This window comes from Castanea sativa, chromosome 1 (genome assembly GCF_040712315.1).
Source record: "Castanea sativa cultivar Marrone di Chiusa Pesio chromosome 1, ASM4071231v1".
In the NCBI taxonomy this organism is placed as follows: domain Eukaryota; kingdom Viridiplantae; phylum Streptophyta; class Magnoliopsida; order Fagales; family Fagaceae; genus Castanea; species Castanea sativa.
Genome location: NC_134013.1, coordinates 53264969 through 53288312, shown reverse-complemented (window position 1 = coordinate 53288312; position 23344 = coordinate 53264969). Strand labels below are relative to the sequence as shown.

The 23344-nt window shown below is 37.0% G+C and overlaps 1 protein-coding gene across 4 annotated transcripts in view; it reads right to left on the bottom strand.

Annotated features, from left to right (window-relative positions):
* Positions 1-23344, bottom strand: part of LOC142638161 (uncharacterized) — a 52075-nt gene that overhangs the window by 16070 nt on the left and 12661 nt on the right. For all 4 annotated transcript variants that reach the window (XR_012844986.1, XM_075812168.1, XM_075812185.1 and 1 more), the window contains 4 exons: positions 12484-12561; positions 9098-9195; positions 8984-9029; positions 3016-3143 (listed from right to left, as the gene is read on the bottom strand). Coding sequence is in view for 3 of the 4 variants with exons in the window: in XM_075812168.1 (XP_075668283.1) it covers positions 3016-3143; positions 8984-9029; positions 9098-9195; positions 12484-12561 (350 nt within the window). In the remaining variant the exon portion in view is untranslated. The remainder of the gene's footprint in view (positions 1-3015; positions 3144-8983; positions 9030-9097; positions 9196-12483; positions 12562-23344) is intronic.

The following is a 23344-nucleotide window of genomic DNA, read 5'->3' as shown; positions in this document are numbered from 1 at the left end:
GCATCTTTGACCGTTGAACACACAGAGCTCAGGATAGAGGTCTTTCAGAGTGTTATCACCAATCCACCTATCATGCCAGAAGTGGATACGAGTGCCTTCACCCACTACGAAAGACAGATGCTTAGAGAAGCTCTCCCACCCTTCATTAATGCTTCTCCATAGGCCACACCTATGAGACCTCCTGCAAACATTAGTCCTCCACCCCCCTTGACCCTCCCCATATTTGGTGGAGATAACTCACTGCCAAAGATGGGTTACTTCATGACCATATCTCCACAACCATTTCCCTAAAAGAGCTTGATTAAACGGCACCACCCTTCTTATCCCCAACCCACCGATCTCAGCGGGAAGACACACATTTTCCCAAGCCACCAAAGGGTATTTGAAGCACTACTCAGTTGACCCCCAAAGGAAATTCCTCTGAATATTTTCCAATCTAGCCGCCACAGCTTTAGGAATAGTAAAAAGAGATTGGAAATACGTTGGGAGACTTGAGAGAGTACTCTTAAGCAACATGAGCCTACCACCCTTAGATAAATATAGACGCTTCCACCCAGAAAGCTTCTTCTCCATTTTCTCCAAAATAGGATTCCAGTTCGAAGCTGTCTTAAAAGAAGATCCCAGAGGCATCCCCAAATATTTCATAAGTAGACTGCCCACTTTACAATAAAGAATATTAGCCAGAACATCTAGATTATTCACCTCCCCAACTGGGACAATCTCACTTTTCCTTACATTGACCTTCAAACCCGTAAAAGCCTGAAAACAAGACAACACCAACCTTATGGACAACAGCTATTCCCTAGAGGCATCACAAAATAAGATAGTGTCATCAGCAAATAACACCGAGTTCCCAGCTCCCACATAAAAACCCCGAATAAGATTACACTCATCTGTCTTCTTCAAGAGTATGCTTAAAACCTCCATAATCAAAAGAAACAAAAGCGAGGAAAGTGGGTCCCTTTGTCTCTACCCATGAGAGCTAGCAAAAAAACCTTCAGGGGATCCGTTAACCAGGACTAAAAAACGAACAGAAGAAACGCAAGCCTTAATCCACCCCCTCCATTTCAACCCAAAACCCATCCTAACCAACAAGTAAAACAAGGCCTCCCAGTTCACATGGTCATAAGTTTTTTCAATATCCAGCTTGCAAACCACACTCGGAATTCTAATCTTCAACCTGCTATCCAGACATTCATTTGCAATAAGCACTAAATCCAGAATCTGCCTTCCGCCAACAAACGAATTTTGAGTCTCAAAGATGAGCTTATCCAAAACCACCCTCAACCTATTAGCCAACACCTTGGACAGCAACTTGTACACACTACCCACCAAACTAATGGGGCGATAGTCCTTAATGTTAACGGCATTACACTTTTTAACACTTAATCCCATCACTCAACCTAAACACACACTTGATCCCTTCACAAAATCTGTAGTATTTTCACAAAAACTCACTGGTATCTTCAAGTGAAATCTAAATAGCTTCCGATATAAAAAATGATGTCTCTAAATTGGCTTCCTTATTGCAATTTTATGATTAAAAAACTACTACAATTTGTTTCCTTATGAGAAAGTAAAGTTTCAGTTTGGAGCACAGGTCCCTCAACTCATCCTCAAGCAATAATTATTCACATTAGAAGGTTGACAGTTCTGTTAGGTGGGTATGTTTGGCAAGCCTTTTAATCAAATTAACAAATTAAACCTTATAGTTTAAGGAGAGTAACCAAATTAAACCCTACAGTTTATGTTAAATTACCAATTGTCCCAAACGCTTAAACTATTAAAAAATGAAAAATCTAATAATTTAACCACATAATTCTAACAATTCCCCTCACATGTGGGCTCAAACTACCTTTTAATAGGTAATGCTCAATACGTGGAATTTTCAATGGAAGGTAGAGTGGAGGAGACAGGGATCCAACTCGGGACTTCCTGGTTTGATATCATATTAAATTACCAATTTTTCCAAAAGTTTAAGCTATTGGGAAATGGTAAATTTAATTATTTAGCCATATAATTCTAATAGTTTAAAATTAACAAATTAAACCTAAGGTTTCAAAAGGTAACAAATTGAGCCCTATAGTTTTCGAATTGACAAATTAAAAAATAAGTTTCAAAAGGAAATAAATTAAATCTTAGCCCATTTAAGTGGAATGGCGTACGTATGTTAGGCATTTAATGTGGACTAAAGGTTAATTTCCAAAACATCAAGGTTTAACTTATTACTTTTAGCACTATAGAGTTTAATTTGTTACTTATTTTTACCCTAATCTAATTTAAGTGTATATGTGTGTGAAGCTCCCTCTTGAAGACTTAAATCCCAGCTCTGACTTTCCACACTTTACAAGCATTTATACGTGTGGAGTGTCTATCGCGCCAAAGGTGTGCAGTGGTAATTTGTTACTTATTAAAACCTCAAGGATTAACTTATTACTTTTGACACTATAGGGTTTAATTTGTTCCCCTAAATTGTAGGGTTAAAATGTACTTTTTCCAAAAATGTATAAATTTTATAATGTTTGAAAACTTATACTATCCTATAACCCTATCTAGGCGAAGAACACTCCTTAGAAGTTATGAAAGCACCAAGTATGTTGACGTTTGCCATCTTAAGTAAGCAAATCATCAAACTATAGAGCAGAATAGAAGAAAGTAAAGTCTTTCAAGTTGCAATTTCATAGCTTCATGATGAGTAAGTTCGTATTACTTTTCTAATTAACTGTTAGCACCTGTATGTTCCTCAATATGGATATAAATCATATAGATCAAGTAAAAATGACCCCAGTAAGAAAGGAAAACACTAAAGTACATAGCAGAGCTGCGGGGAGGGGGGGAAACAACAAACAATAGACAAAAAAATAAAATGAAAAAAATAAAATAGTAATCAATTAAACAATTTTTTTAATAAATAAAAAATGTATGAAACAATGAAAACATGAATGGTTATTTTACTCTTGACATTTTTTTTTTTTAAAATCTAATATAGTTAAAATGTGGCAAAGTAGAACTAACCTTACGGAATTGTCTAAAAGATCCTTTGCCTTTTCAAGCTCAGAAATTGCACCAGAAATATCCAACTTCCTTAGTCTGTTGCAATTAAGCATTGCCACCCTAGCAATGTGAAGCATGTTGGCGCCAATCTGCCGATGGGAAAGAAAAAGAAATCCTCAGGCAAGGTGTCTATCATCTTTTCCTCTGGCACATTTTATTATCAAATATCAATAAAAATGAGAGGATGGTGGTGGGGGGAGGGGGGGGGGGGGGGGAGATTATTAATTTAGACATCACTTTTCCAATCAAGTCTGGTCACAGTTTAAATCCTTTTGATTGTGTTTCTATTAGACTGGATATGTTCTAGGCTATGAGTCTGAAAAGTACCAACTGCTGAGTTTCATATAAATATTGAGACATTCAGAGTCTAAAGAGAAAAGAGGCCAGAGTGAGTTAAATTATAAATGTCTTGAAACTCAATAGTTAACGCTTTCAGCATATCATAGAGGAAAAAATATATTATCATAGAGAACCCAAAGCAGTCGCTATCAACAAGTTTCCATGGTGGTATTTCCAACATATGCACTAACAACCATCAGTGGGAACAAAACCAAACATAGGGAAAACAAATTGCCGAGCAGAGATTAGCAGAAGCAATAAGAGGCATTGTAGGCAGTTTTCTCTTATCTATTTCATGAAATTGAAATTATATAAATAAATAAACTGATAAGTAATAATTTTAATAGGAAATAGAAAAGCATCAAGTACACATGGGGCATACTAGATGTACAACAAACTAAACTTTGCTCAAAGTAGAGTGATCAATAAACTCTAACAAGTTTCATGAAAAAGCTTCCAAGAATTTGAAATTTCAAGTTTTTCATGAAATTTCAAATTTAAACATTTCTTGAGCTCTTTGAGCCAAGAAAATTGATATTCAATTGTTCCAACTTCAATCTTATTATTCTTTTCTTTACTTTAATCTTATTTGTTGCTGAAATTTCTTCTTTCTCAACCAGACTTAAGTTCTCATCTAACCACATTTTTGTTGGATAAATCAACATGTATTCACTTACACTAAATATAAAGTCAAACTTAACTGTTTCAGTTATTTTCCAGAAAACTCCTTGAAATTCTTAACATATACAAATGAACACCTTTTGCATTTATAAAATTAAAATATAAATAATCTCTAAGTTATGAAGATTTTAATATCCATTCGTTTTATCATAAGTTCATGGTTCTTCTTCCGTTGTTTTCCCATGGAAAGGTATTTGGAAGGTTTAAGGCACCCCGACGTGTCTCTTTCTTTGTTTGAACAGTCACATGGGATAGGATTCTCACGGGCAATAACTTGCGGGTTAGGGGCTTTGATTTCATTGACTAGAGTATTATGTGTTGTTGTGGTGAGACAATGGATCATTTGTTGTTACACTGTAGAAAGGTTTATCAGCTGTGGAGCTTTGTCTTTAAAACTTTTGGGATGTGGGTTCCCTCACATTCAGTGGCAGATTTCCTCTTTGGTTGGTGGAATTGGTTGGGGAAGCACTCATCTAACATTTGGAATTTAGTTCTGTTGTGTTTGATGTGGTATATTTGGAAGGAAAGCAATCAGCGGCCTTTTGAGGATTTAAATAGATTCGATAACCAGCTGCTTGCTCTCTTTACTGGTTCCCTCTATGATTGGTCTAGGGTTTGGGGACTCACATCTAGTGATTCTCTCCTTTTGTTCCTTAGCTCTCTCTTTCTTTGTAATTATCTTTTCTTTTAAGTTTTTGTTTTTCTCTCTTTTTTTGTATTGTTTGATAGGCTTTGTGCTACTTTGCATATAGCAATTTTTTGAATATACATCCTTCTTACTTATAAAAAATAAATAAATAATCTCTAAAATCTAAGAGGTCAAGCTATATTACTAAGACATTTTCCCACAACCCTACACAGAACCTAATGCTGATGTAAGACAGAATATGGGGATAATTTTTATCATTTGTTAATTTTTTATATTTCCTTTATTTTAGGTGTATTTTATACTTTCCTAGTCAAATTAGAGCCCCATATGGTAGGGTATCAATTAGGATCAGTTTAAGAATATTTCTACCTGAAAAATAAGTTTTTCTGAAGCCTTTAAATAGGCCAGCAATATGCAAAATAAAAATTCAATTCAGAAGTTTAGAATTTCATTAATAAAATTTCAGAGTTTTTCTCTTTTTTTGGTAGATTCCAAGTTTTCCTCGTCGATTCAAGGAAACCATCATGGATTTAAGAGTTTCATTAAGTTAGAACAAGATCTAGACACTGATTAGGACCAACAGGTCACACGGAAGGAGAACGATCGACTTTGCATGCTCCATCCTTCGTCCTTTGCCTATCGGCATCTGGATTCCTTTTGCTTTCATGCATGCTGATGCTTTCAGCCTTACTCAAATAGGGATGTCTTTATATTCCAAACTAACCATCAGCACCAAGCAAAGAAGCCTTATCCCATAGGAAGACTACAAAGAGCTCCCAAAGCAATTGGTGGAAGGGAGTTTTCTTAGCTCCCGATACGCCAAATGCAGAATCCTTAATAGGTGACAATGACCATTGCAGTAGCCACTGAAGTCCTGAGCGTAATAAAAGTGTTGGATCTTATTTTGGTGAGTTCAATTTGGTTGCGTACTCCCAAAAATATTATGGGTTGGAGTCGAAGGCTAGGTTCCAACAAGTAAGTCCTGGGAAAATACGCACGCTAGGGCATGTCGTTGACACGTTGTTAGTACCTATTGATGGAAGAGTGGCCTTAAGTGATCACGAGCAAAGATGTATCAAAGTGAAAGCCCCTGGGATTATTGAAAGCAAATAGTTCATGGGAAAATTTTGAGTTATTTGGGCCCTGGAGGATTGATAGGGTGCTACCACTACCCTAACCTGGATCCAACCAAGTTCTATTGATCATGTCCCCTTCCCAACAATTCTACCTTGTTTTAGGGCATCTTTGGCTTTAACATAATAGGCAATTCCAAGATGTACTACCACAAGTAAAGGGGGTTCCAATAGATATTGGTTTTGTTTGATAGTTTATGAATCGATTGATCAGGGAAACCAAAGAAAATGAATCTGCTAATGAATGTTACAGATTCAGTCAAGAGGAAGAAACTTATAATATCAAGCTAGGCACAACATCCTTATGCACCCATTTCACATGTATGGTGTAGTTGGTGTATTCGGCAAGAGTCGCTTCTGGGTTTGTCAGTGCTTGAAACAATTATGTCTTCTCCAAACTCAGGCATTGAGCTCAATAGATGCATAAGAAGGAGGACGTCGGGGATCTTCTCTTTGACTTGGAATTTCCTTCACTCATAAAGGAGAAATGAACCCAAGGCTCAAGAGACAGCTTTTGACACTCTCACCACTCGTGTTCTCTCCTGTGAAGTGAGTAATCCCTAAAATAGGCATGCAATCTTGGCCATTATGTGCCCTCTTGGAAACGCCATTGATAGTGTCTTAAGAATCAACAAGATGTTGACATGCAACAAGCAACAATTCCCTAATCAAGAAAGAGTTGGGACAGCCATAGAGGCAGCAGCTGTCACTAATTTGAGTAGTGAGAAGCTAGAAGGTAGTTGTAGGCAACCTGTGGCTGGATTGAATTCTTCATGATGGAAATGCCCTCTTCCCCCAACCCAAAATACTCAAACGTGGCTTGATTCAGGACCAAAACCCATATCCTTTTCCATAAAGCTGCTGGTAGAACCTTCATCTCCACGAACCTTCCTCTGCCACCACATCTCCTGAATCGACCCATCTATCCTCCTAAGGAGAACTTTGGTTTCAAACCATAGTTCAAAAAGGAGAAGTATACCATTGTAATGTGCTTTGGATGATCCACATCTCACGGTCAGGCGCTGATGAGCATGTTGAAATATCCATGTGGCTCAAACAACAGTGCAATTATCAGGGTCGCACTTTACCATTGAGCTAATAGCCTGTTGTGCGGGCCTACCATCGGGGCCCAATATGCCAAAAGCGAGATAAAGCCCATCCCTCTTTATCCTTTTTTACATTCTCATGTCCCTCCTCAACCACCCACTACTTGTGTGGAGCCACAGCACTTGTCAAAACTCACCTCTATAGGCATGAGACCATTGGAATTTGGATGTCCGTAGCCTAGCTAAGCCACTAAGCTATCTATTCCAATCATTATTTCTCCTGATCAGAACTAGACCCAGGCCAAGTGGCGGTTTCAATTTATTCACGGTACGTCGTCCACCACAAGATTGGGAACAAGAATCATTTGACCTGTTTATGGATATGGTCTACTCTTCGACGGTACAGGAGTTGGGTATTGATAGGGTTTGTTGGAAGCCAGCAAGGAGTAAAGGTTATAAGGTTAGAGGATTCTATCTTTTGTTCTACCCTCCTACTCTCTTATCCTTCCCTTGGAGAGTGATATGGCAATCGAAGGTTCCTCCAAGGGTAGCTTTCTTTTCATGGTCTACTTCTTTAGATAAGATTTTAACAACAAATAACCTTCCCAAAAGATGTGTGCTAGTTCTTAATTGTTTCTATATGTGTAAAAGTTGTGGGGAGTCGGTGGATCATCTTCTTCTTCACTGCCCCATAGCTTATGAGTTGTGGTCGTTGGTATTCTGTTTGTTTGGAATCCACTGGGTTATGCCTCACAAGGTTATTGAGTTGTTTGAGTCTTGGCAGGGTATATTTGGATGACATCGAAACATAGATTTGTGGAGACTTGTCCTCATTGCTTGATATGGTGTATTTGGCGTAAAAGAAATGCTAGAAGCTTTGAGAAATGTGAACGCTCTACGCTAGAGATTAAGTCCTTTTTTTTTACACACTCTCCTTGATTGGAGTGTGGTCTTTTGTCATCTTTCTTGTTCTTCCCTTACTGTTTTACCTGATCATTGTAATTTTGGTTCTTGATTTGTGCCCCTATAGTACATTCCCAATGTACTCGGGTTGGCTTTTTCTTGTTTTAATAAAATTTTTGTTACTTAAAAAAATTTAAAAAAAAAAAAAGGAGCGCAAAAATATTTAACCTCTAAAATCTAAGAGGTCGGGCAATCTGTTAAAATTACATGATGAGGCTCATAATTTCCTATTCCATGCTCATGGAAAATGATTATAAAGCTTTACAATTACTAAAATTGTACAACTACAAAATTTTACCTGGTCCCCTTAGGTACTTGCGAGTTTTTTTATTTTTTATTTTTTTTGCTAGTTACACACCCACCGGGTGAGTATTGAACCCACAACCTTACCCTTCAACTTGCTCTTACAGGGGACGGGTGTCATTTGAACTAGATCACATTGAACTCATTGGTGTGCTTAAGATTGATTTTAAATGAATGTTTCTTTTGAAGAGTATATTCATTGATATGTTATATTTGAATTCATTATTATCCACCTGCAAATAAGAAGTAAGCAACTTTTCATTTATCCTTGTGCAAGATCGGAATACATCAATGTCTTGGGATCAAATTCTTTTAAAGATTATTGCATACATTTTGCCCCAATATACTTGATTCAGCATTTTTAATTCTTGTCTTACCATTTAAACAAGTCTTATCTACACTTTGCTGCGCTTACAATGCATAGTCTTTTTCTTTTCTTTTTTCCTGCAGCATTTGCATTTTTCAAAACATCTTTTGAAATGTGGTCATTCTTAGATCACACAAAAATCATTCTAACAGAAAAAGATTATAAGGCATGATAAGACATAATGAGACATAGATAAAATGACTCCATAATGAATCATAAAAACACAGAGGAATACTATATAATATCTTCTATGAAAATTGTTGTTTCTTAGAAGTTCTTTTGCTAATCCCTGATGCTGTAACTTAAAGTAAATAACTAAAAGAGCAATCTTGTCTATACATCAAGACTGAAGCCTATATGTAATAAAAATATATCTATAAGTTATGAAAACTATAAAAATCCAACTTTGACAATATATAAGATGAATTAATGAGCAAAAACAGCAAACCTGAATATGGTCTTCTGGAAGTAACATTTTCCGGGCATCAAGACACCTGCAAGCATTCCATTTGAAATCATCAGAAAATTACTTTTGTGGACAGTTGTATACATTACTATTCACCTTTCAAAGAGCTCTTGTGCTTCCTTTAAGTTCTCAGCTGACTGTAGGGTCATGGCCAGCCCTTCAGCTGCAATAATAGTGTCCAAAGAATTCCATCCCTGTCTTACATGAACAATAGCAACGTAAAAATGATGACAACAAATAAGAAGTAAAAACTCCTTACACGTGTGCATTTAAATACAAATAAATACATATACATACATACATACATATATATGTATATATATATATATATATATAAGGAATGAATAAATGATATAAAGGAGCAAACTAACTGACAGATGTCTTTGCAGAAGAAAGGTCCAAAAGGACCAACAACTTTCATTAAATGCATGAAGATCAGTCATAACATAGCATTTCAATCAAAGATCTCCAATCACATCACAATATGCATTGAAAGCACCATGTAATTGAAATGCTAGGTATTTTGATAGATCTAAATTATCACTACTTACACTAGATCACTTTTTGATGAGAGAGATTGGAGGTTTTGGCTACAACTACAAAGCCTTAGTCCCAAAACTTTGAGGTCGGCTATGAATCCTTAACAAGCAAATCGAGCTCAACCACATTTATTCTTATCTGCCATTATATTATATTTAAAATCGTACACTGTATCATCTCCTTAATAAACATGTCTTTTACTACTGCTAGTATTGTTATTTTTATGTATTCTTCTATCTCTTTCCTTCTTTTTACTTGAATCAAATCACTCTTCCTCCCCAGTGCATTAATTGCTCTGCTTCGCACATAATCAAACCATCTCAAGCGATTCTCAATTATGTTTTCATCAATATAGACACCCCATAATTAAACAAATTTTTTCATTTTATTTACTTATCTTTTCTTGAATTTCCACTTATCCATCTTAACATCATGACTTACACTACACACATTTTATGAATATGTTACTTCTTAATAGTCCAACATACAAGATGGCTAGTCATAAATAGCCTTGTTGTTGTCCATACAAAAAAGGAAACTCTCCAAGGAGCCAACCCTAATGTAAAAAAGATCATCTTAAAATCTAACATAGCTCATTCAATTCCTTCAAGCATCTAGTTATTACACCCTCTCCAAATGGTCCACGTTGCATAGGACCACATTCCAACCATCACCACTACAAAGTTTAGCAAACTACAAATTCCAACAGGTCAACAAATCAACTATCCTTTTAAGCATAACCCAATGTACCCCAAATAAACATAATAAGATAGACCATAATTCTCTAGCAATATCACTATTAGAATAATAGTCAAGTGATTAAATTCACACTTTCCTATCAACTTAAACATTAAAAATAAGTAATACTTTATCGTGGCTCTAAATAAGTGAGTTTGAACATTAACTCCACTCTACCTCTCATTTAAAAAGTCAAATTCACATGTTAGGCGCCACTTTTAAACTAGAAAGCACAGACACGGACACGGACATGGACAAGGGTACGATATAGTGACACAAATAATTTCTAAAAAAATATAACTTAAAATGACTGGTATGACATGGTATGACACAGGTACAGCAACATAAATGAAGTATTTGTGCTTCCTAGCTTTTAAAAGGGGAATATAGGCCCACAATTGAAGGGAAGTGCTAAAATAGTGGTTAAATGATTAAATTACCACTTCCTATTAACTTGAACTTTTGGGACAAGTGGTAGTTTATCATGGTATCAAAGTAAGTGGTCCAAAATTTAAGTCTTGTGTCAACTCCACCTCCCATCAAAAATTAAAATTCCAAATGCTGGACCTTAGGGGGAGTCTAGACCCACATGAGCAGACATAGACTCCTAAGCTACGACCATGTTAGTGAAACATGCTAGCACTTCAACAACTTTACTAGCCAAACCACCAAGCTCGATTGTAGGTGTTCGTCCAATTCCCTAAAAACCATCCATGAAAGCGGGCCCAATTCCGTAGCTCTTTAAACATTCTCCCTATTAAAAAACTCAAAAGCATAGAGCCTGTCCGAGCCCAACGTTATGTGCTTTTTAAATCATTTTGGCCCGCTATATTCTCTAGCCTAATTATAGAACACTTGGGACTAGCCCCAAAATGGGGCGTTTCAAAACTCCCCTTAAAGTTGATGCATGGAAACCACTTGGTAACCACCCTATTAGGACCCCTAATCTCCCATGACACCTGCCTCTTCCCATTTTCATTCACTTTAATAATGAGCTTATTTTTTAAATTTATGTTCATAACATGCATTAGGTTCACTCTTTTGGTATCTCTTGACCATCAAGTTCTACGACTCCATTTTTATATCTCATTTTACTAAGCTCACACTTCATGTACTCTGTTTTAGACCTACTTAACCTAAACCCAGTAGATTCTAAACCATCCCTCCATATTTCCAACTTAATGCTAACTCCACGCCTAGTTTCATCTACTAAAGCTATATCATTTGCAAAAGGCATATACCAAGGGACTTCATCTTGAATCTGTCTAGAAAGTTCATCTATAACTAGTGTAAAGAGATAAAGTTGATAAATGTACAAACCTATTGTGACAGGAAACTCACTTACTATGCCTCCACTTGTTCTCACAATAGTTACAGTTGTCATACATATCCTTAATAACCTTTATATGAGTCCGTTTGGATAGAACTTATTGCTGAAAACTGAAAACTGAAAACACTGTACAAAAATAATTTTTTAATGTGTAAAAATTACTGTTCATCCCAAAAAGTACTGTTCATTGGCCTAAAATCACTGTTCATGGCCAATGAACAGTGACATATGCGCGTGGAAAAAAAAAAAAACGTGGACGCAGCTGGAAAACGCTGCATCCAAACGTATTCTATATATGTTAAAGAACTCTCTTTTCTAAAATCCACCATATAACCTCTAGGTTCTCTATCAAAAGCTTTCTCTAGGAAAATAAAATCATATGAAAATCTTTACAGGCTTCTCTATATATCTCCATTCAACATCTGAAAAAGAGAATTACTTCCATAGTAGACCACTCTGACATAAAACCAAAATAATTATCCACTATCGTTTATTGTCTTAACCTATGTTTCATAGTGTGATTATCAGATTTGGGGTTTTGCTTCTTCCTCCATTTTGGATTTTGTTTTATCTAATTATAATTTTAGATCTTGGCTTTTTCCTTCTTTTCTATGTATCTCTTGTATACTTCTCGTATTCTAGGGTTGCCCTTTTTTTTCTAATAGAATCTTAAATTTATCAAAACAATTAAAAAAGATCTCAAGCGAAAAGATATACTGAGCTAAATGCAACAATCTAAATTTCAAACCTTAAATATACCATGCAACCTTTGTCTAAAATATTTAAGTACAATGAAATATCAATTGAGAGACATTAGCAGCACAGAATCAAAATATAGTATATACAAAAGGAGGAAAGAGAAAAGAAATTAAACCTTTGATAATTCCATTATATGCAGTATCTTTCTCTGCACATTCTCAGCTTCTGTGGGATGATTAGACTTCAGATAAATCTAGGTAGAAACCAAAATAATAAAATACAAAAGCATGAAAACCCATAGATAGACTTAAACAGAAGATCGAGAATAGAAACTGAACAATGTAGAGAATAATCTAAATGCAAGTGGCACAAACATAAACTAGTTTGAAGCAGGCATCAAAAGAAAAATCACGATTGTTAATACACATGTGAGAGCATAAGGTGCTGCCTCATGGCGCATTCTTAGAGAACTTTTTCATTTAGTCTTCCACCTCATCTTCTTCTAATTACCTTCATGTGTCACTCTTTACCCTTCCAACTAAGCGAAGCTTAAAATGAATGTATCCATTTAACCTTCCACCTAAACAAAAATTTAATGATTTATTTTAATTTTAATAACATGGGAACCACTTAGCATGATATATATATATATATATATGTGTGTGTGTGTGTGTGTATATCCTTTGTAGAAAAAAAATCCCAAAATAATGTGTAAATGCCAAGCCAATTATGTAAATGCTAAGAGAGAAAAACTAATAGCCAGTGTGTAAAAGCAAAGAGAGGAAAAAGTGTAGGCTGATGATCTAACGTCAAGAAAACAAACGAATAGCATTGTGTAAATCCAAGAAAGCAAAAGGCTTTCTCCATTAAATAGCAGTTATAACACAGGTCTATTCCCTATCATAGCAAATATTTTTTATATTTTGGTTTCCTTTGTGTTGAGAATTTAATCTTCCATAATTTTTCTTACTATACTTTGGCTTCCCTTTCTAAGAGGCATGTTAAATTCCAAAGTATTCTATTCCTTTGAAATAGTTTGTGTAGATATATTGTGTCCGCTTGGAAACAATTTATCTAGCTTTTTGTTAAAAACTTTCCGTTGAAAGTATGCTAAAGTATACTTGTATCTTGAAAAAATGAGAAAATGCAGGAAACATAAGATTTTTAAAAAACTATATATAAAAGTTAAAAGCTAAAGCTGATGCCAAACAGACTCAATTATCACCCATCTTTGCTAATATTGTTGTTAGAATTATAGTTAAATGATTAAATTCATAATTTCCTAACCTAAATTTTTGGGACAATCAGTAATTTAATATAATATCAGAGTATGAGACCTTGAATTCGATCCCAGTCTCCACTCTACCTCCCATTTCAAATAATAAAATCTCATATATTGGGCCCCACTTATTAAGGGAAAGTATATGCCCACACATGATGAGAAGTGGTAGAATAATGGTTAAATGATTAAATTTACCATTTCTTAACAATTATGGTTAAACAATTAAATATATGTGAAGGGGAGTGGTAGAATTGTTAAATGATTAAATTCACCAATATGGTTAAGTTTTGGGGACAGTTGGTAATTTAACAATTGTGCTTTTGAAACAAAAAAGAGAGTAAAAAGTATTGAGTTGCTCATCCACAAGATCAACATCATTAGGCTTCAATATGTATTTCATTTAGCACTGCAAACATCATGTGGTAGAAGATATAAAAAATGGTTTACAAGGAAGCGATGGTAGGTCCCAAATTGATTTTTTGAAACAAGAACAAAATCCTCTAATACTTTGAGAAGAGTTTTTTCCTTTTTTCTTTTTTTTAAGGGGGGACAAAAAAACCAAAACAATTTGAAAATGGAGGCCGCAAGGCTTGCATGCCAAAGGAGACATATCATCAAATACAAGAAAAGATTATCCATGATACAGAGAGTTGTAGTAGTGCAATATTTCAGAAACAAATGCCACTAAATCATTCTCACGAATGATGGGCAGCAAATGCTACTAACTGATTCTCACAAATGTAGCTGTGCATCGCATGGGACACATCGGCTACTATTATAGAAAATTTAATTTAACAAATAGACATTATTAAGTTTGAAGAAAATAATTAATACTCCCTTCGTCCCAAATTGTTTGTCCTCTATTCCAGTTTGGTATGTTCCAAAATGTAGTCCTTTTTGAAAAGTCAATATATACAGCGTTGATACATTTCCTTGCTTACCCTTTATTTTATCCAAAAAGTCAATATATTGACTAGAGTTTAAATTAAGGAAAACTTGGACCTTTTTATTTATAAGATAATGCATTAAATGATGTTCCCTTAAAAAATTAGATTTTTTTTTTTTTATAGGTAAAAAAATAAAAAAGGTTAAATTTTAAACAAATGACCAGCAATATGAACAGAGGAAGTGGTAAAATAAGGATCTGTTTTCATATCATAAAGAGCCAGAAGGGAATCCTCATGCATACAGTATGCATCCAAAAGGTTATCCTAAGAAGTTCAATCTAAAATCTAGTAGACCAATAAATTCTACGAAAAAAGAAATAACATTGACACCAAAGGCAAGCACCATTCATATAAAAGATTTCAAAAATAAAGATTTACGCTCAATTATAGACACTGATAAATTACTATTTTTTCCCAAAAACTTAAACTATTAGGAAACTATTAGAAAATTATGAATTTAATCATCTAGCCCAGTGTTGGTAAAAGCGTTAAGCATGCTTACACACGCAAGCCTCTTGGAGCCTAGGTGCAAAGCACAAGGGTGCAACTAATTGAAGTAAAGCACAAATTTTTCAAATTTATTATATAATAATTTCCAATAAAAAGGTAAATAGAATATAATATTATGATAAACAACAAAGCAAAAATGTAAAAATGACACTCAATAACCACCCACTTTGAGAGAGAGAGCACTGATAATGCAAAATCATATCTCACAACTTAAAGTTCTTTATTAATTTGGTTACCAGATGGAAATAACTTCAAAACAGTGATAACACTTTATCAATGTAGATGTTTCTGTGTCATTAGGCAAATTCTTTACTCGAGGCCCGGCTACCTCAAATTAGTCAAAAAGTTTGTTTCCGGTTAATGTTTTATTTCTGGTTTGGATCGATATGGGTGGATTTCGCAGTTTTTTTATTGAATCGAAGTTGTTTCAGTTGGTGGTTGAGGAAGGGGGGAACTTCTTCTCCCTTAAGATTCTTGAACGAGGGAAGAATTTCATGCACTCAGTTTTTATGGGTAGGAACGCAGCACATTGGTTAATGCAGAGCTTGGAACAAACGGTGGTTGGGGTTAACCCCAAACATTTCTTCACGCTCAGGGATGGAGACACCGCCTACACAGTGCAATGGGGTTCGAACCTGTTTGGGCAATTTATTCTAGTAACAGAATTAAAAGTTGGCGGGATGAGAAGATTGATCATTATTCCTGCAAGCAAGGCACACCAAAGTTGGAGGGCTTTTGGAATTGAATTATGGAGAATGTTGGAACCTTCTCATTATGCGTTGGGTTCAAAAGCTTTACCGTACAAGGCTAAGTTGGGTTCAGTGATTCACCCTTCTCGATCCTTTGCTGAAACGGTAAAAGCGTCTGTGCAAGTAAGGAAGCATTCGCACCAGCCCCCCATTAGCGAGACAGGGAAGTTTCATGTAGTGGAGAACACAACGCAGCCTCCGAGAGACGAAGTTGGGATTTAGGTGGTGGCTGTTGAAGTTCCGGCTGATAATGCTATACTGATTGCCGTGGGTGGTGTGGAGGGGAGTCTCCGTGGTAGTAATGGGGATGCTAGGTTTAAGGAGAAAACCCCGGAACAAAATAAATTCAGATTGAATAATTTGAATTTGAATGAGGTTGATTCTGGTAGGGAGTGTCAAATTAGGAGGGCTGGCTGGTTAGGGAAAGGTTTGACTGTGGAAATAAATGAATTTGGTAAGAGGCGGGTGTCTTGGCAACGTTACAGGGGTGATAAGCAAGCTGTAAAGTGGGTGGCACGTGAGGATCTTTCTGCCCAAGCTGTGAATAAAGGAATGGACAATGGGCCTTCTGAAGCCCATGCAGTTAAGAGTTGTTCAGGCCCATTATTGACTAGCCCATTTGTTTTTGAGGTAGGGGCTTGCTCCAAGCAGTCAGAAAATACTTCCAGCCCAGGTATTACGGGCCCATTTGTTGAGGATGATAAGATAGAGTCAAGCGCTTCAGGCCTAAGCTCATTCTCGAAGGGTGCGAGTGCTAAGGTGCTCCCAGCGAGCTCGGCGATTGACTCTCTACCACAAAGGAGGCCGATGGTGGCTCCGATGGTCACAATGGGCTCGATTTCTTCCACATCGGCACTGGAAGTTCCTGGCGGGAGTGGGTCGAGCGTTCCGGTGAGCTCGAGCTGGCTTACCCAATTCCCCGCCGTGCCGATATCGACAGCGGAAGTGGTACAGGCTGACAGCGAGGTGGTTCCAGCACCAGTAGTTACGATTTGTCCTTTGGTGGAGCTGGCGGAGACGAAGGTGTTGTCTGCAGGAGACCTGGTAGAACAGATGGTGGAGAGGTCGTCATCTCCGCGATGACGAAGGATGTGGATGATGAATTATTGGGTCGAGGTAAGGGCGACGGAGCATGAGGCTTCGATGGTAAGGTGGTACTTAATCCTTCTCCCACTTTATTGGGAATGGGTCGAAGTGATTTGGACAAATCATGGGGTAATTCCAAAGAGTGGATGCTTCAATTGCGGGATGGTCGACAAGTAGTGATTCCGTTATCTCTATCACCGATCTCCGGAAAGTGTGTCGGAGTGCTATTCAACGATGTAGAGGCGTAACAGGTAATGATTCTTTTATCAATGACGGTCAGATGGTTAGCTGGGCAGAGGACTGTGATGGGTTAGTTGATTCTTGGTCTATTGTTAAGGAGGCAGAGGAGGAGATGGGGGATTTTAATGAGAGGTCGATGAATTGGGAGTGTAGTGGCAAGCCTATAGTTGTGGTACCTTTGGCCACAGAAGTTCCTTTGGAATTGGAGTGTAGTTCTGAGCCAGGGGTTGGGTGTATGGAATCGATTGATGGTGATAATTTATCACGATGGGTAACAAATCAGATTAAGGCTTTTAGAAAATCAGTGGGCACTTCGTTGGAAGGTTTTGAGGAGCAGATTACGGGTTTGTTGTTGGCTATAAAGGCCAGGAAAAAGGATAAAAAGCTTAAGGCAGTAAATGATCAAATGAAGCATGGCAAGTCGGGGCAGAAAGGTCAGCGGGAGTTGAAAAATTTATTGACATCTATGAATGTCGAGGTTGGTTCAACGAAATTGAGGAATGTAAGTAAGGAGAGGGTTGTGGTGGTTCATCAATGAATTTGAAGATTATTTCTTGGAATGTTAGAGGGCTGAATGATAGGGATAAAAGGCTTCGGGTTCGTAATTTGGTCAGGAGATGGAAGCCATATGTTATTTGTCTTCAAGAAACTAAAATGGAGTTGATAACTAGAGCTGTGATTCATAGTTTATGGAGGGGTCAACATGTCGATTGGTCTTATCTAGGCTCTTGTGGAGCTTTTGGAGGGGTGCTATTGATGTGGGATACACGGTTTGTGAATAAAGAAGAGGAAGCTGTGGGGCGATTTTCGGTTTCTTGCAGATTTACATGTGTGTCAGATCAATTTGTCTGGGCATTTTATGGCATTTATGGTCCTAATTCTGTGAGAGAAAGAAGGTTCTTATGGGAAGAATTATGTGGTTTGAACAGTTGGTGGAATGTTCCATGGTGTGTGGGTGGTGACTTTAATGTGGTAAGGTTTCCTTCTGAGCGGTCTGGTGTAACCTCTTTTACTGCTGCTATGCGGGAGTTTTCCAATTTTATTTCTGAGCAAGGCCTCATGGATATTCCGCTTCAAGGGGGATCTTTCACTTGGTCTAATACTCATGAAATTGCTTCGAAGGCTAGGCTGGACAGGTTTTTGTTTTCTGCAGATTGGGATGATAAGTTTCCACCTGTCTCTCAACAACGTTTGCCTAGGCTGTTATCTGATCACTTCCCGATTGTTCTTGAGGGCGGTTCTTTTCAGAGAGGTAGGAGGCTGTTTAGATTTGAGAATATGTGGCTTAAAGATGAGGGTTTCGTGGAAAGGGTGCGAGCTTGGTGGGAATCTTATAATGTCCGAGGAGCTCCGAGTTTTGTGTTGGCCAATAAATTGAAGCTCTTGAAAAATGATTTGAAGTAATGGAATGTGGAGGTTTTTGGAAATGTTGAGGATCGGGTGAGAAAATTGTGGCAAGAGCTTAGTGATTTAGAGATGATTGAGGATAGTCGAGCTTTAGTTGTGGAGGAAAGGCTGGAGTTGGAGAGAGTTTGAGGTGAATTAGAAAAAGTTACTTTGATGGAGGAAATCTGTTGGAGTCAGAAGTCTAGAGTCCTTTGTATTAGAGAAGGAGACAGGAATACCAGATTCTTTCATCGTATAGCTAACTCTCACAAAAGATTTAATTCCATTGATAGGCTTATGGTGGATGGAGAATTGTCTTCGGATCAGGAGGCTATAGCAGGTTGTATTTCTCATTTTTATAGGCAGCTATATGCTGAATCTGTGGCTCATAGACCTTTATTAAATGATGTGGAGTTCTCTTGTATCTCGGAGGATGATGCACTTTGGCTAGATAGGCCATTTGATGAGGAAGAGGTGTTTGGGGTGATTAGTGATTTTAAGGGTGATAAGGCTCCTGGCCGGGATGGTTTTTCTATGGCGTTCTTTCAGTCTTGCTGGTGTATTTTGAAAGCTGAAATTATGGCAGTGTTCCAAAATTTTCATACTCAGGCTGTGTTTGAGAAGAGCCTTAACGCTTCTTTTCTTGTTCTTATTCCCAAAAAGGTGGATGCTGTGGAGATTAAGGATTTTCGGCCTATTAGCTTAGTTGGTGGGATTTACAAGATTATTTCTAAAGTGTTGGCCAATCGTCTCAGAAGGGTGGCACATGGGCTTATTTCAAATTCTCAGAATGCATTTGTGAAAGGTAGACAGATATTGGACTCTTTTTTGATTGCTTCAGAATGTATTGATAGTAGATTGAAGTCAGGTGTTCCAGAGTGTTGTGTAAGTTGGATGTGGAGAAGGCATATGACCATGTGAGTTGGGGTTTCTTAATGTATCTGCTTCAGCACTGTGGGTTTTCAGAGAAATGGAGAAAACGGATAATGTGTTGCATTTCTACTGTTAAATTCTCCATTTTGATCAATGGTAGTCCTGATTTTTTTGGTAGTTCTAGGGGGATTCGGCAAGGGGACCCCTTGTCTCCGTTGCTATTTGATATTGTTATGGAGGGTTTGAGTCGTATGTTGGAAGTGGCTGCTACTACTGGTCAGTTCTCAGGCTTCTCTGTAGGTAATACGGCTGGTAACTCGGTGATGGTGTCTCATCTTTTGTTTGCTGATGACACTCTTATTTTTTGTGATGCTGATCCTACGCATATAGCGTGTTTGAGAGCAATCCTGACTAGATTTGAGGAGGTCTCAGGTTTAAGGATTAATTTGGGGAAATCTGAGTTGGTCCCTATAGGGGTGGTCTACAATATGGATGTTTTGGTGGGGATGCTGGGTTGTAGGCAATCCTCTCTTCCATTGAGATATTTGGGGCTACCGTTAGGAGCTAAATTTAAGGAGTTGTCTATTTGGAATCCTATTTTGGAGAAGATGGAAAGGAGATTAGCAGGGTGGAAGAGGTTGTATCTATCTAAGGGGGGTAAGGTCACTCTTATTAAAAGTACTCTCTCCTCCTTACCTACATACTTCCTTTCCATCCGCTGCAGGAAGGTGGCAAATCGTATGGAGAAGTTACAACGAAATTTTCTGTGGAGTGGTATTAATGGTGACTCTAAATTACACTTGGTTAGTTGGGCTCGGGTTTGTAAGCCGCACAGGGGTTGGAGGGTTGGGTATTAGAAGATTGAGGAGTTTTAATGCTGCCTTATTAGGGAAATGGTTATGGAGGTATGGCTTGGAGACCGATGCTCTATGGAGGAGGGTTATTGAAGCGAAATATGGGAATGATTGGGGTGGTTGGTGCACAAAAAAGGTGACCAGTGCTTATGGCGTTAGTTTGTGGAGATATATTAGGAGTGGTTGGATGAGTTTTTCTAAACTAATTCTGTATGATGTGGGAGATGGTACTCGAGTGAAGTTTTGGAAGCATGTATGGTGCGGAGATCGTACTTTCCAAGAGGCTTTTCCGGAGCTCTATTGTATTTGTAGAACAAAGGACTCTTCAGTAGCGGAGGTTATGTGTTGGTCTGGTGGGAGGATTCATTGGGATGCTCAATTTCGTCGTCCTCCACAAGATTGGGAACAAGAATCCTTTGATCGGTTCATGGATATGGTCTACTCTTCAATGGTAAGGGGATTAGGTCCGGATCGGTTGTGTTGGAAGCCAGCAAGGAGTAGAGGTTTTGAGGTTAGAGGATTCTATCTTTCTTTCTACCCTCCTATCATCTTATCCTTCCCTTGGAAGTTGATTTGGAAATCGAAGATTCCTCCAAGGGTAGCTTTCTTTTCATGGTCTGCTTCTTTAGGTAAGATTTTAACAACAAATAATCTTCGTAAACGATGCGTGATTGTTCTTGATTGATGCTATATGTGTAAGAATTGTGGGGAGTCGGTGGATCATCTTCTTTTTCATTGCCCCATTGCTTGTGAGTTGTGGTCGTTGGTGTTTTGCTTGTTTGGAATTCATTGGGTTATGCCTCAGAAGGTTATTGAGTTGTTTGAGTCTTGGCAAGGTAAGTTTGGAAGACATAGAAATATAGAGTTGTGGAGAATTGTGCCTCATTGTGTGTTATGGTGTATTTGGCGCGAAAGGAATGCGAGATGCTTTGAGGGTTGTGAACGCTCTATTTTAGAGATTAAGTCTTTTTTCTTACACACTCTCCTAGATTGGAGTGTGGTTTTTTGTCATTTTTCTTGTTATTCCATTCCTGTTTTACTTGATCGTTGTAATCTTGGTTTTTGATTTATGCCCCCATAGTACATTCCCAATGTACTCGGGCTGGCTATTCTTCATTTTTTAATAAAAATTTGTCGTTACTTATCAAAAAAAAATAATATTATAAAAAAAAAGTTAATAAAGTCAAAATAGTGATGTATTTTGCTAATTAGATAAAAATAGATTGTACAATTCGTAAGTACAAATTTTATATACGTTATTTCAATTTCTTAAAATTTTTATATAGTAAAACTAAAAACAATTATTAAATTTAATGGACAACAATTTGATAATAATCTACTCATAGAAAGTTTAAACAAAAAATTTTGTATAATCCTCCTGTTCTTTATAGAAATACATAACCAAAATAGCTATAATCAAAAGAAGTATACAGTTCAATGAAAATAAATCCAAAAGGCAAAGATCGAAAACCATAAGAATAGTAAATTATCCTTGTTCATGCATTGTAAACAAAAAATTGTTTGAGTGATACAACACCTTAAGAACAATGTTTGTTTAATAAATCAATTTCCATGCCATTTCCTTTAAGATCAAAGAGTTAATTTAATCATTTATGTTTTTTTAGCAAAAAAAAAAAGCACTTAAGTGTGCTTTTTGCATCTTCAAAAAGCACCAGAAAAGTGTGCCTAAGGCGTGCTTCATTAAATGAGCTTGGCTTCAACCAAGCAAAGCACTGAAACCTTGGGGTTTCAAGTGCTGGAGCTTTAAGTGCGCTTTTAACAATACTGATCTAACTACTATTCTAACACTATTAAATAAGTGGGACCCAACAGGTGGGATTTTAAATTTTTTAAATGATAGGTAGAGTAGAGACAAGATTCAAACTAGGACCACCTACTCAGATACTGTGTTGTCTACGGGATAGTGTATAGGTTTTTTATGGAATGGACACCAAAGTTTGGGAAATATGACGAGTGTGGTCGCTGGAAATGGGTAACACAAAATTGGTAGTGGCAGACCGCCAATGGCAACAACGGAGTGAGATAAAATAAGGCTCTAAAGTCATGATAAATTACCACTTGTCCAAAAGTATAAGATGTTAGGTAATGGCGAATTTAATCCTTTAACCACTATTCTAACAGAAATTATCCTCAATAAGGTCATCAACAGCTAGGATTTTCCCAAGGCAGCTGTTTTAACAAAAAGTTGAACACTTGTGAGGACACTATGTCAACTCTCAAGTAATCTTCCAAGGGAACTACGCACAACCAGACCCTCTCAATGCCTCGTAAATAGAACAGATACCAATTTTCCCACTGACATTCTGCTTTTAAAACATTTTTTTTCATTCCATTCACCCAACAGAAAATTAGAATACAAGAGATCAAAAAAAGAGTAAACAGATTAAAATTCCCATCCTAGAAACCATGAAAAGATCCGAAATTTCAAACGCCATTTCCTCATCATCCTGAGTACTCCTTAAAGGATAAACAAAAACATCTTTATCCTCAACTACCAAGCAAAAAAAAAAATCAGGGAAAAGCTCATTTAAGACTTCCACATGAAGCATCATGCAAAAAATGTACACTCCTACTAGTCCAACAACATATTTAACAAAACCAGAAAACCTCTACCAACCAACCCTAATGCATTCCAAATGGCTACACACTGAAGCATGCCCCATATAAACTGCTGGAAACTCCAAATTTTTTTATTTATTATTATCAATAAGTTACACACTCACCTAATAAGCCTTGAACCCATGACCATACCCTCCATCCCATTATTATAGGTAACTTCAAATTTTACTAGGATTATGACTTTAAAACTAGAAACTATACAAAAATTAAGCTAATTAATTATTTTTGTTTATAGAAAGTGAGTAGCAAAATTAAGTTCAAGGCGACACAAAGCAGGCACTAAGGTAACTTATCACATCTCCAAGTAAATTAACCCATGAGCCACTATTGCTGTTAACGTCCAGAAAATCAATACCATGGCTTAGATATATTTGGGAGCACTAAAATAAAATAAAACCAGCAGCATACAAGTTAAATTAAAATTAAAAACAAGACTGAATCATAAATAACTAAGATTAGACTACGGAGG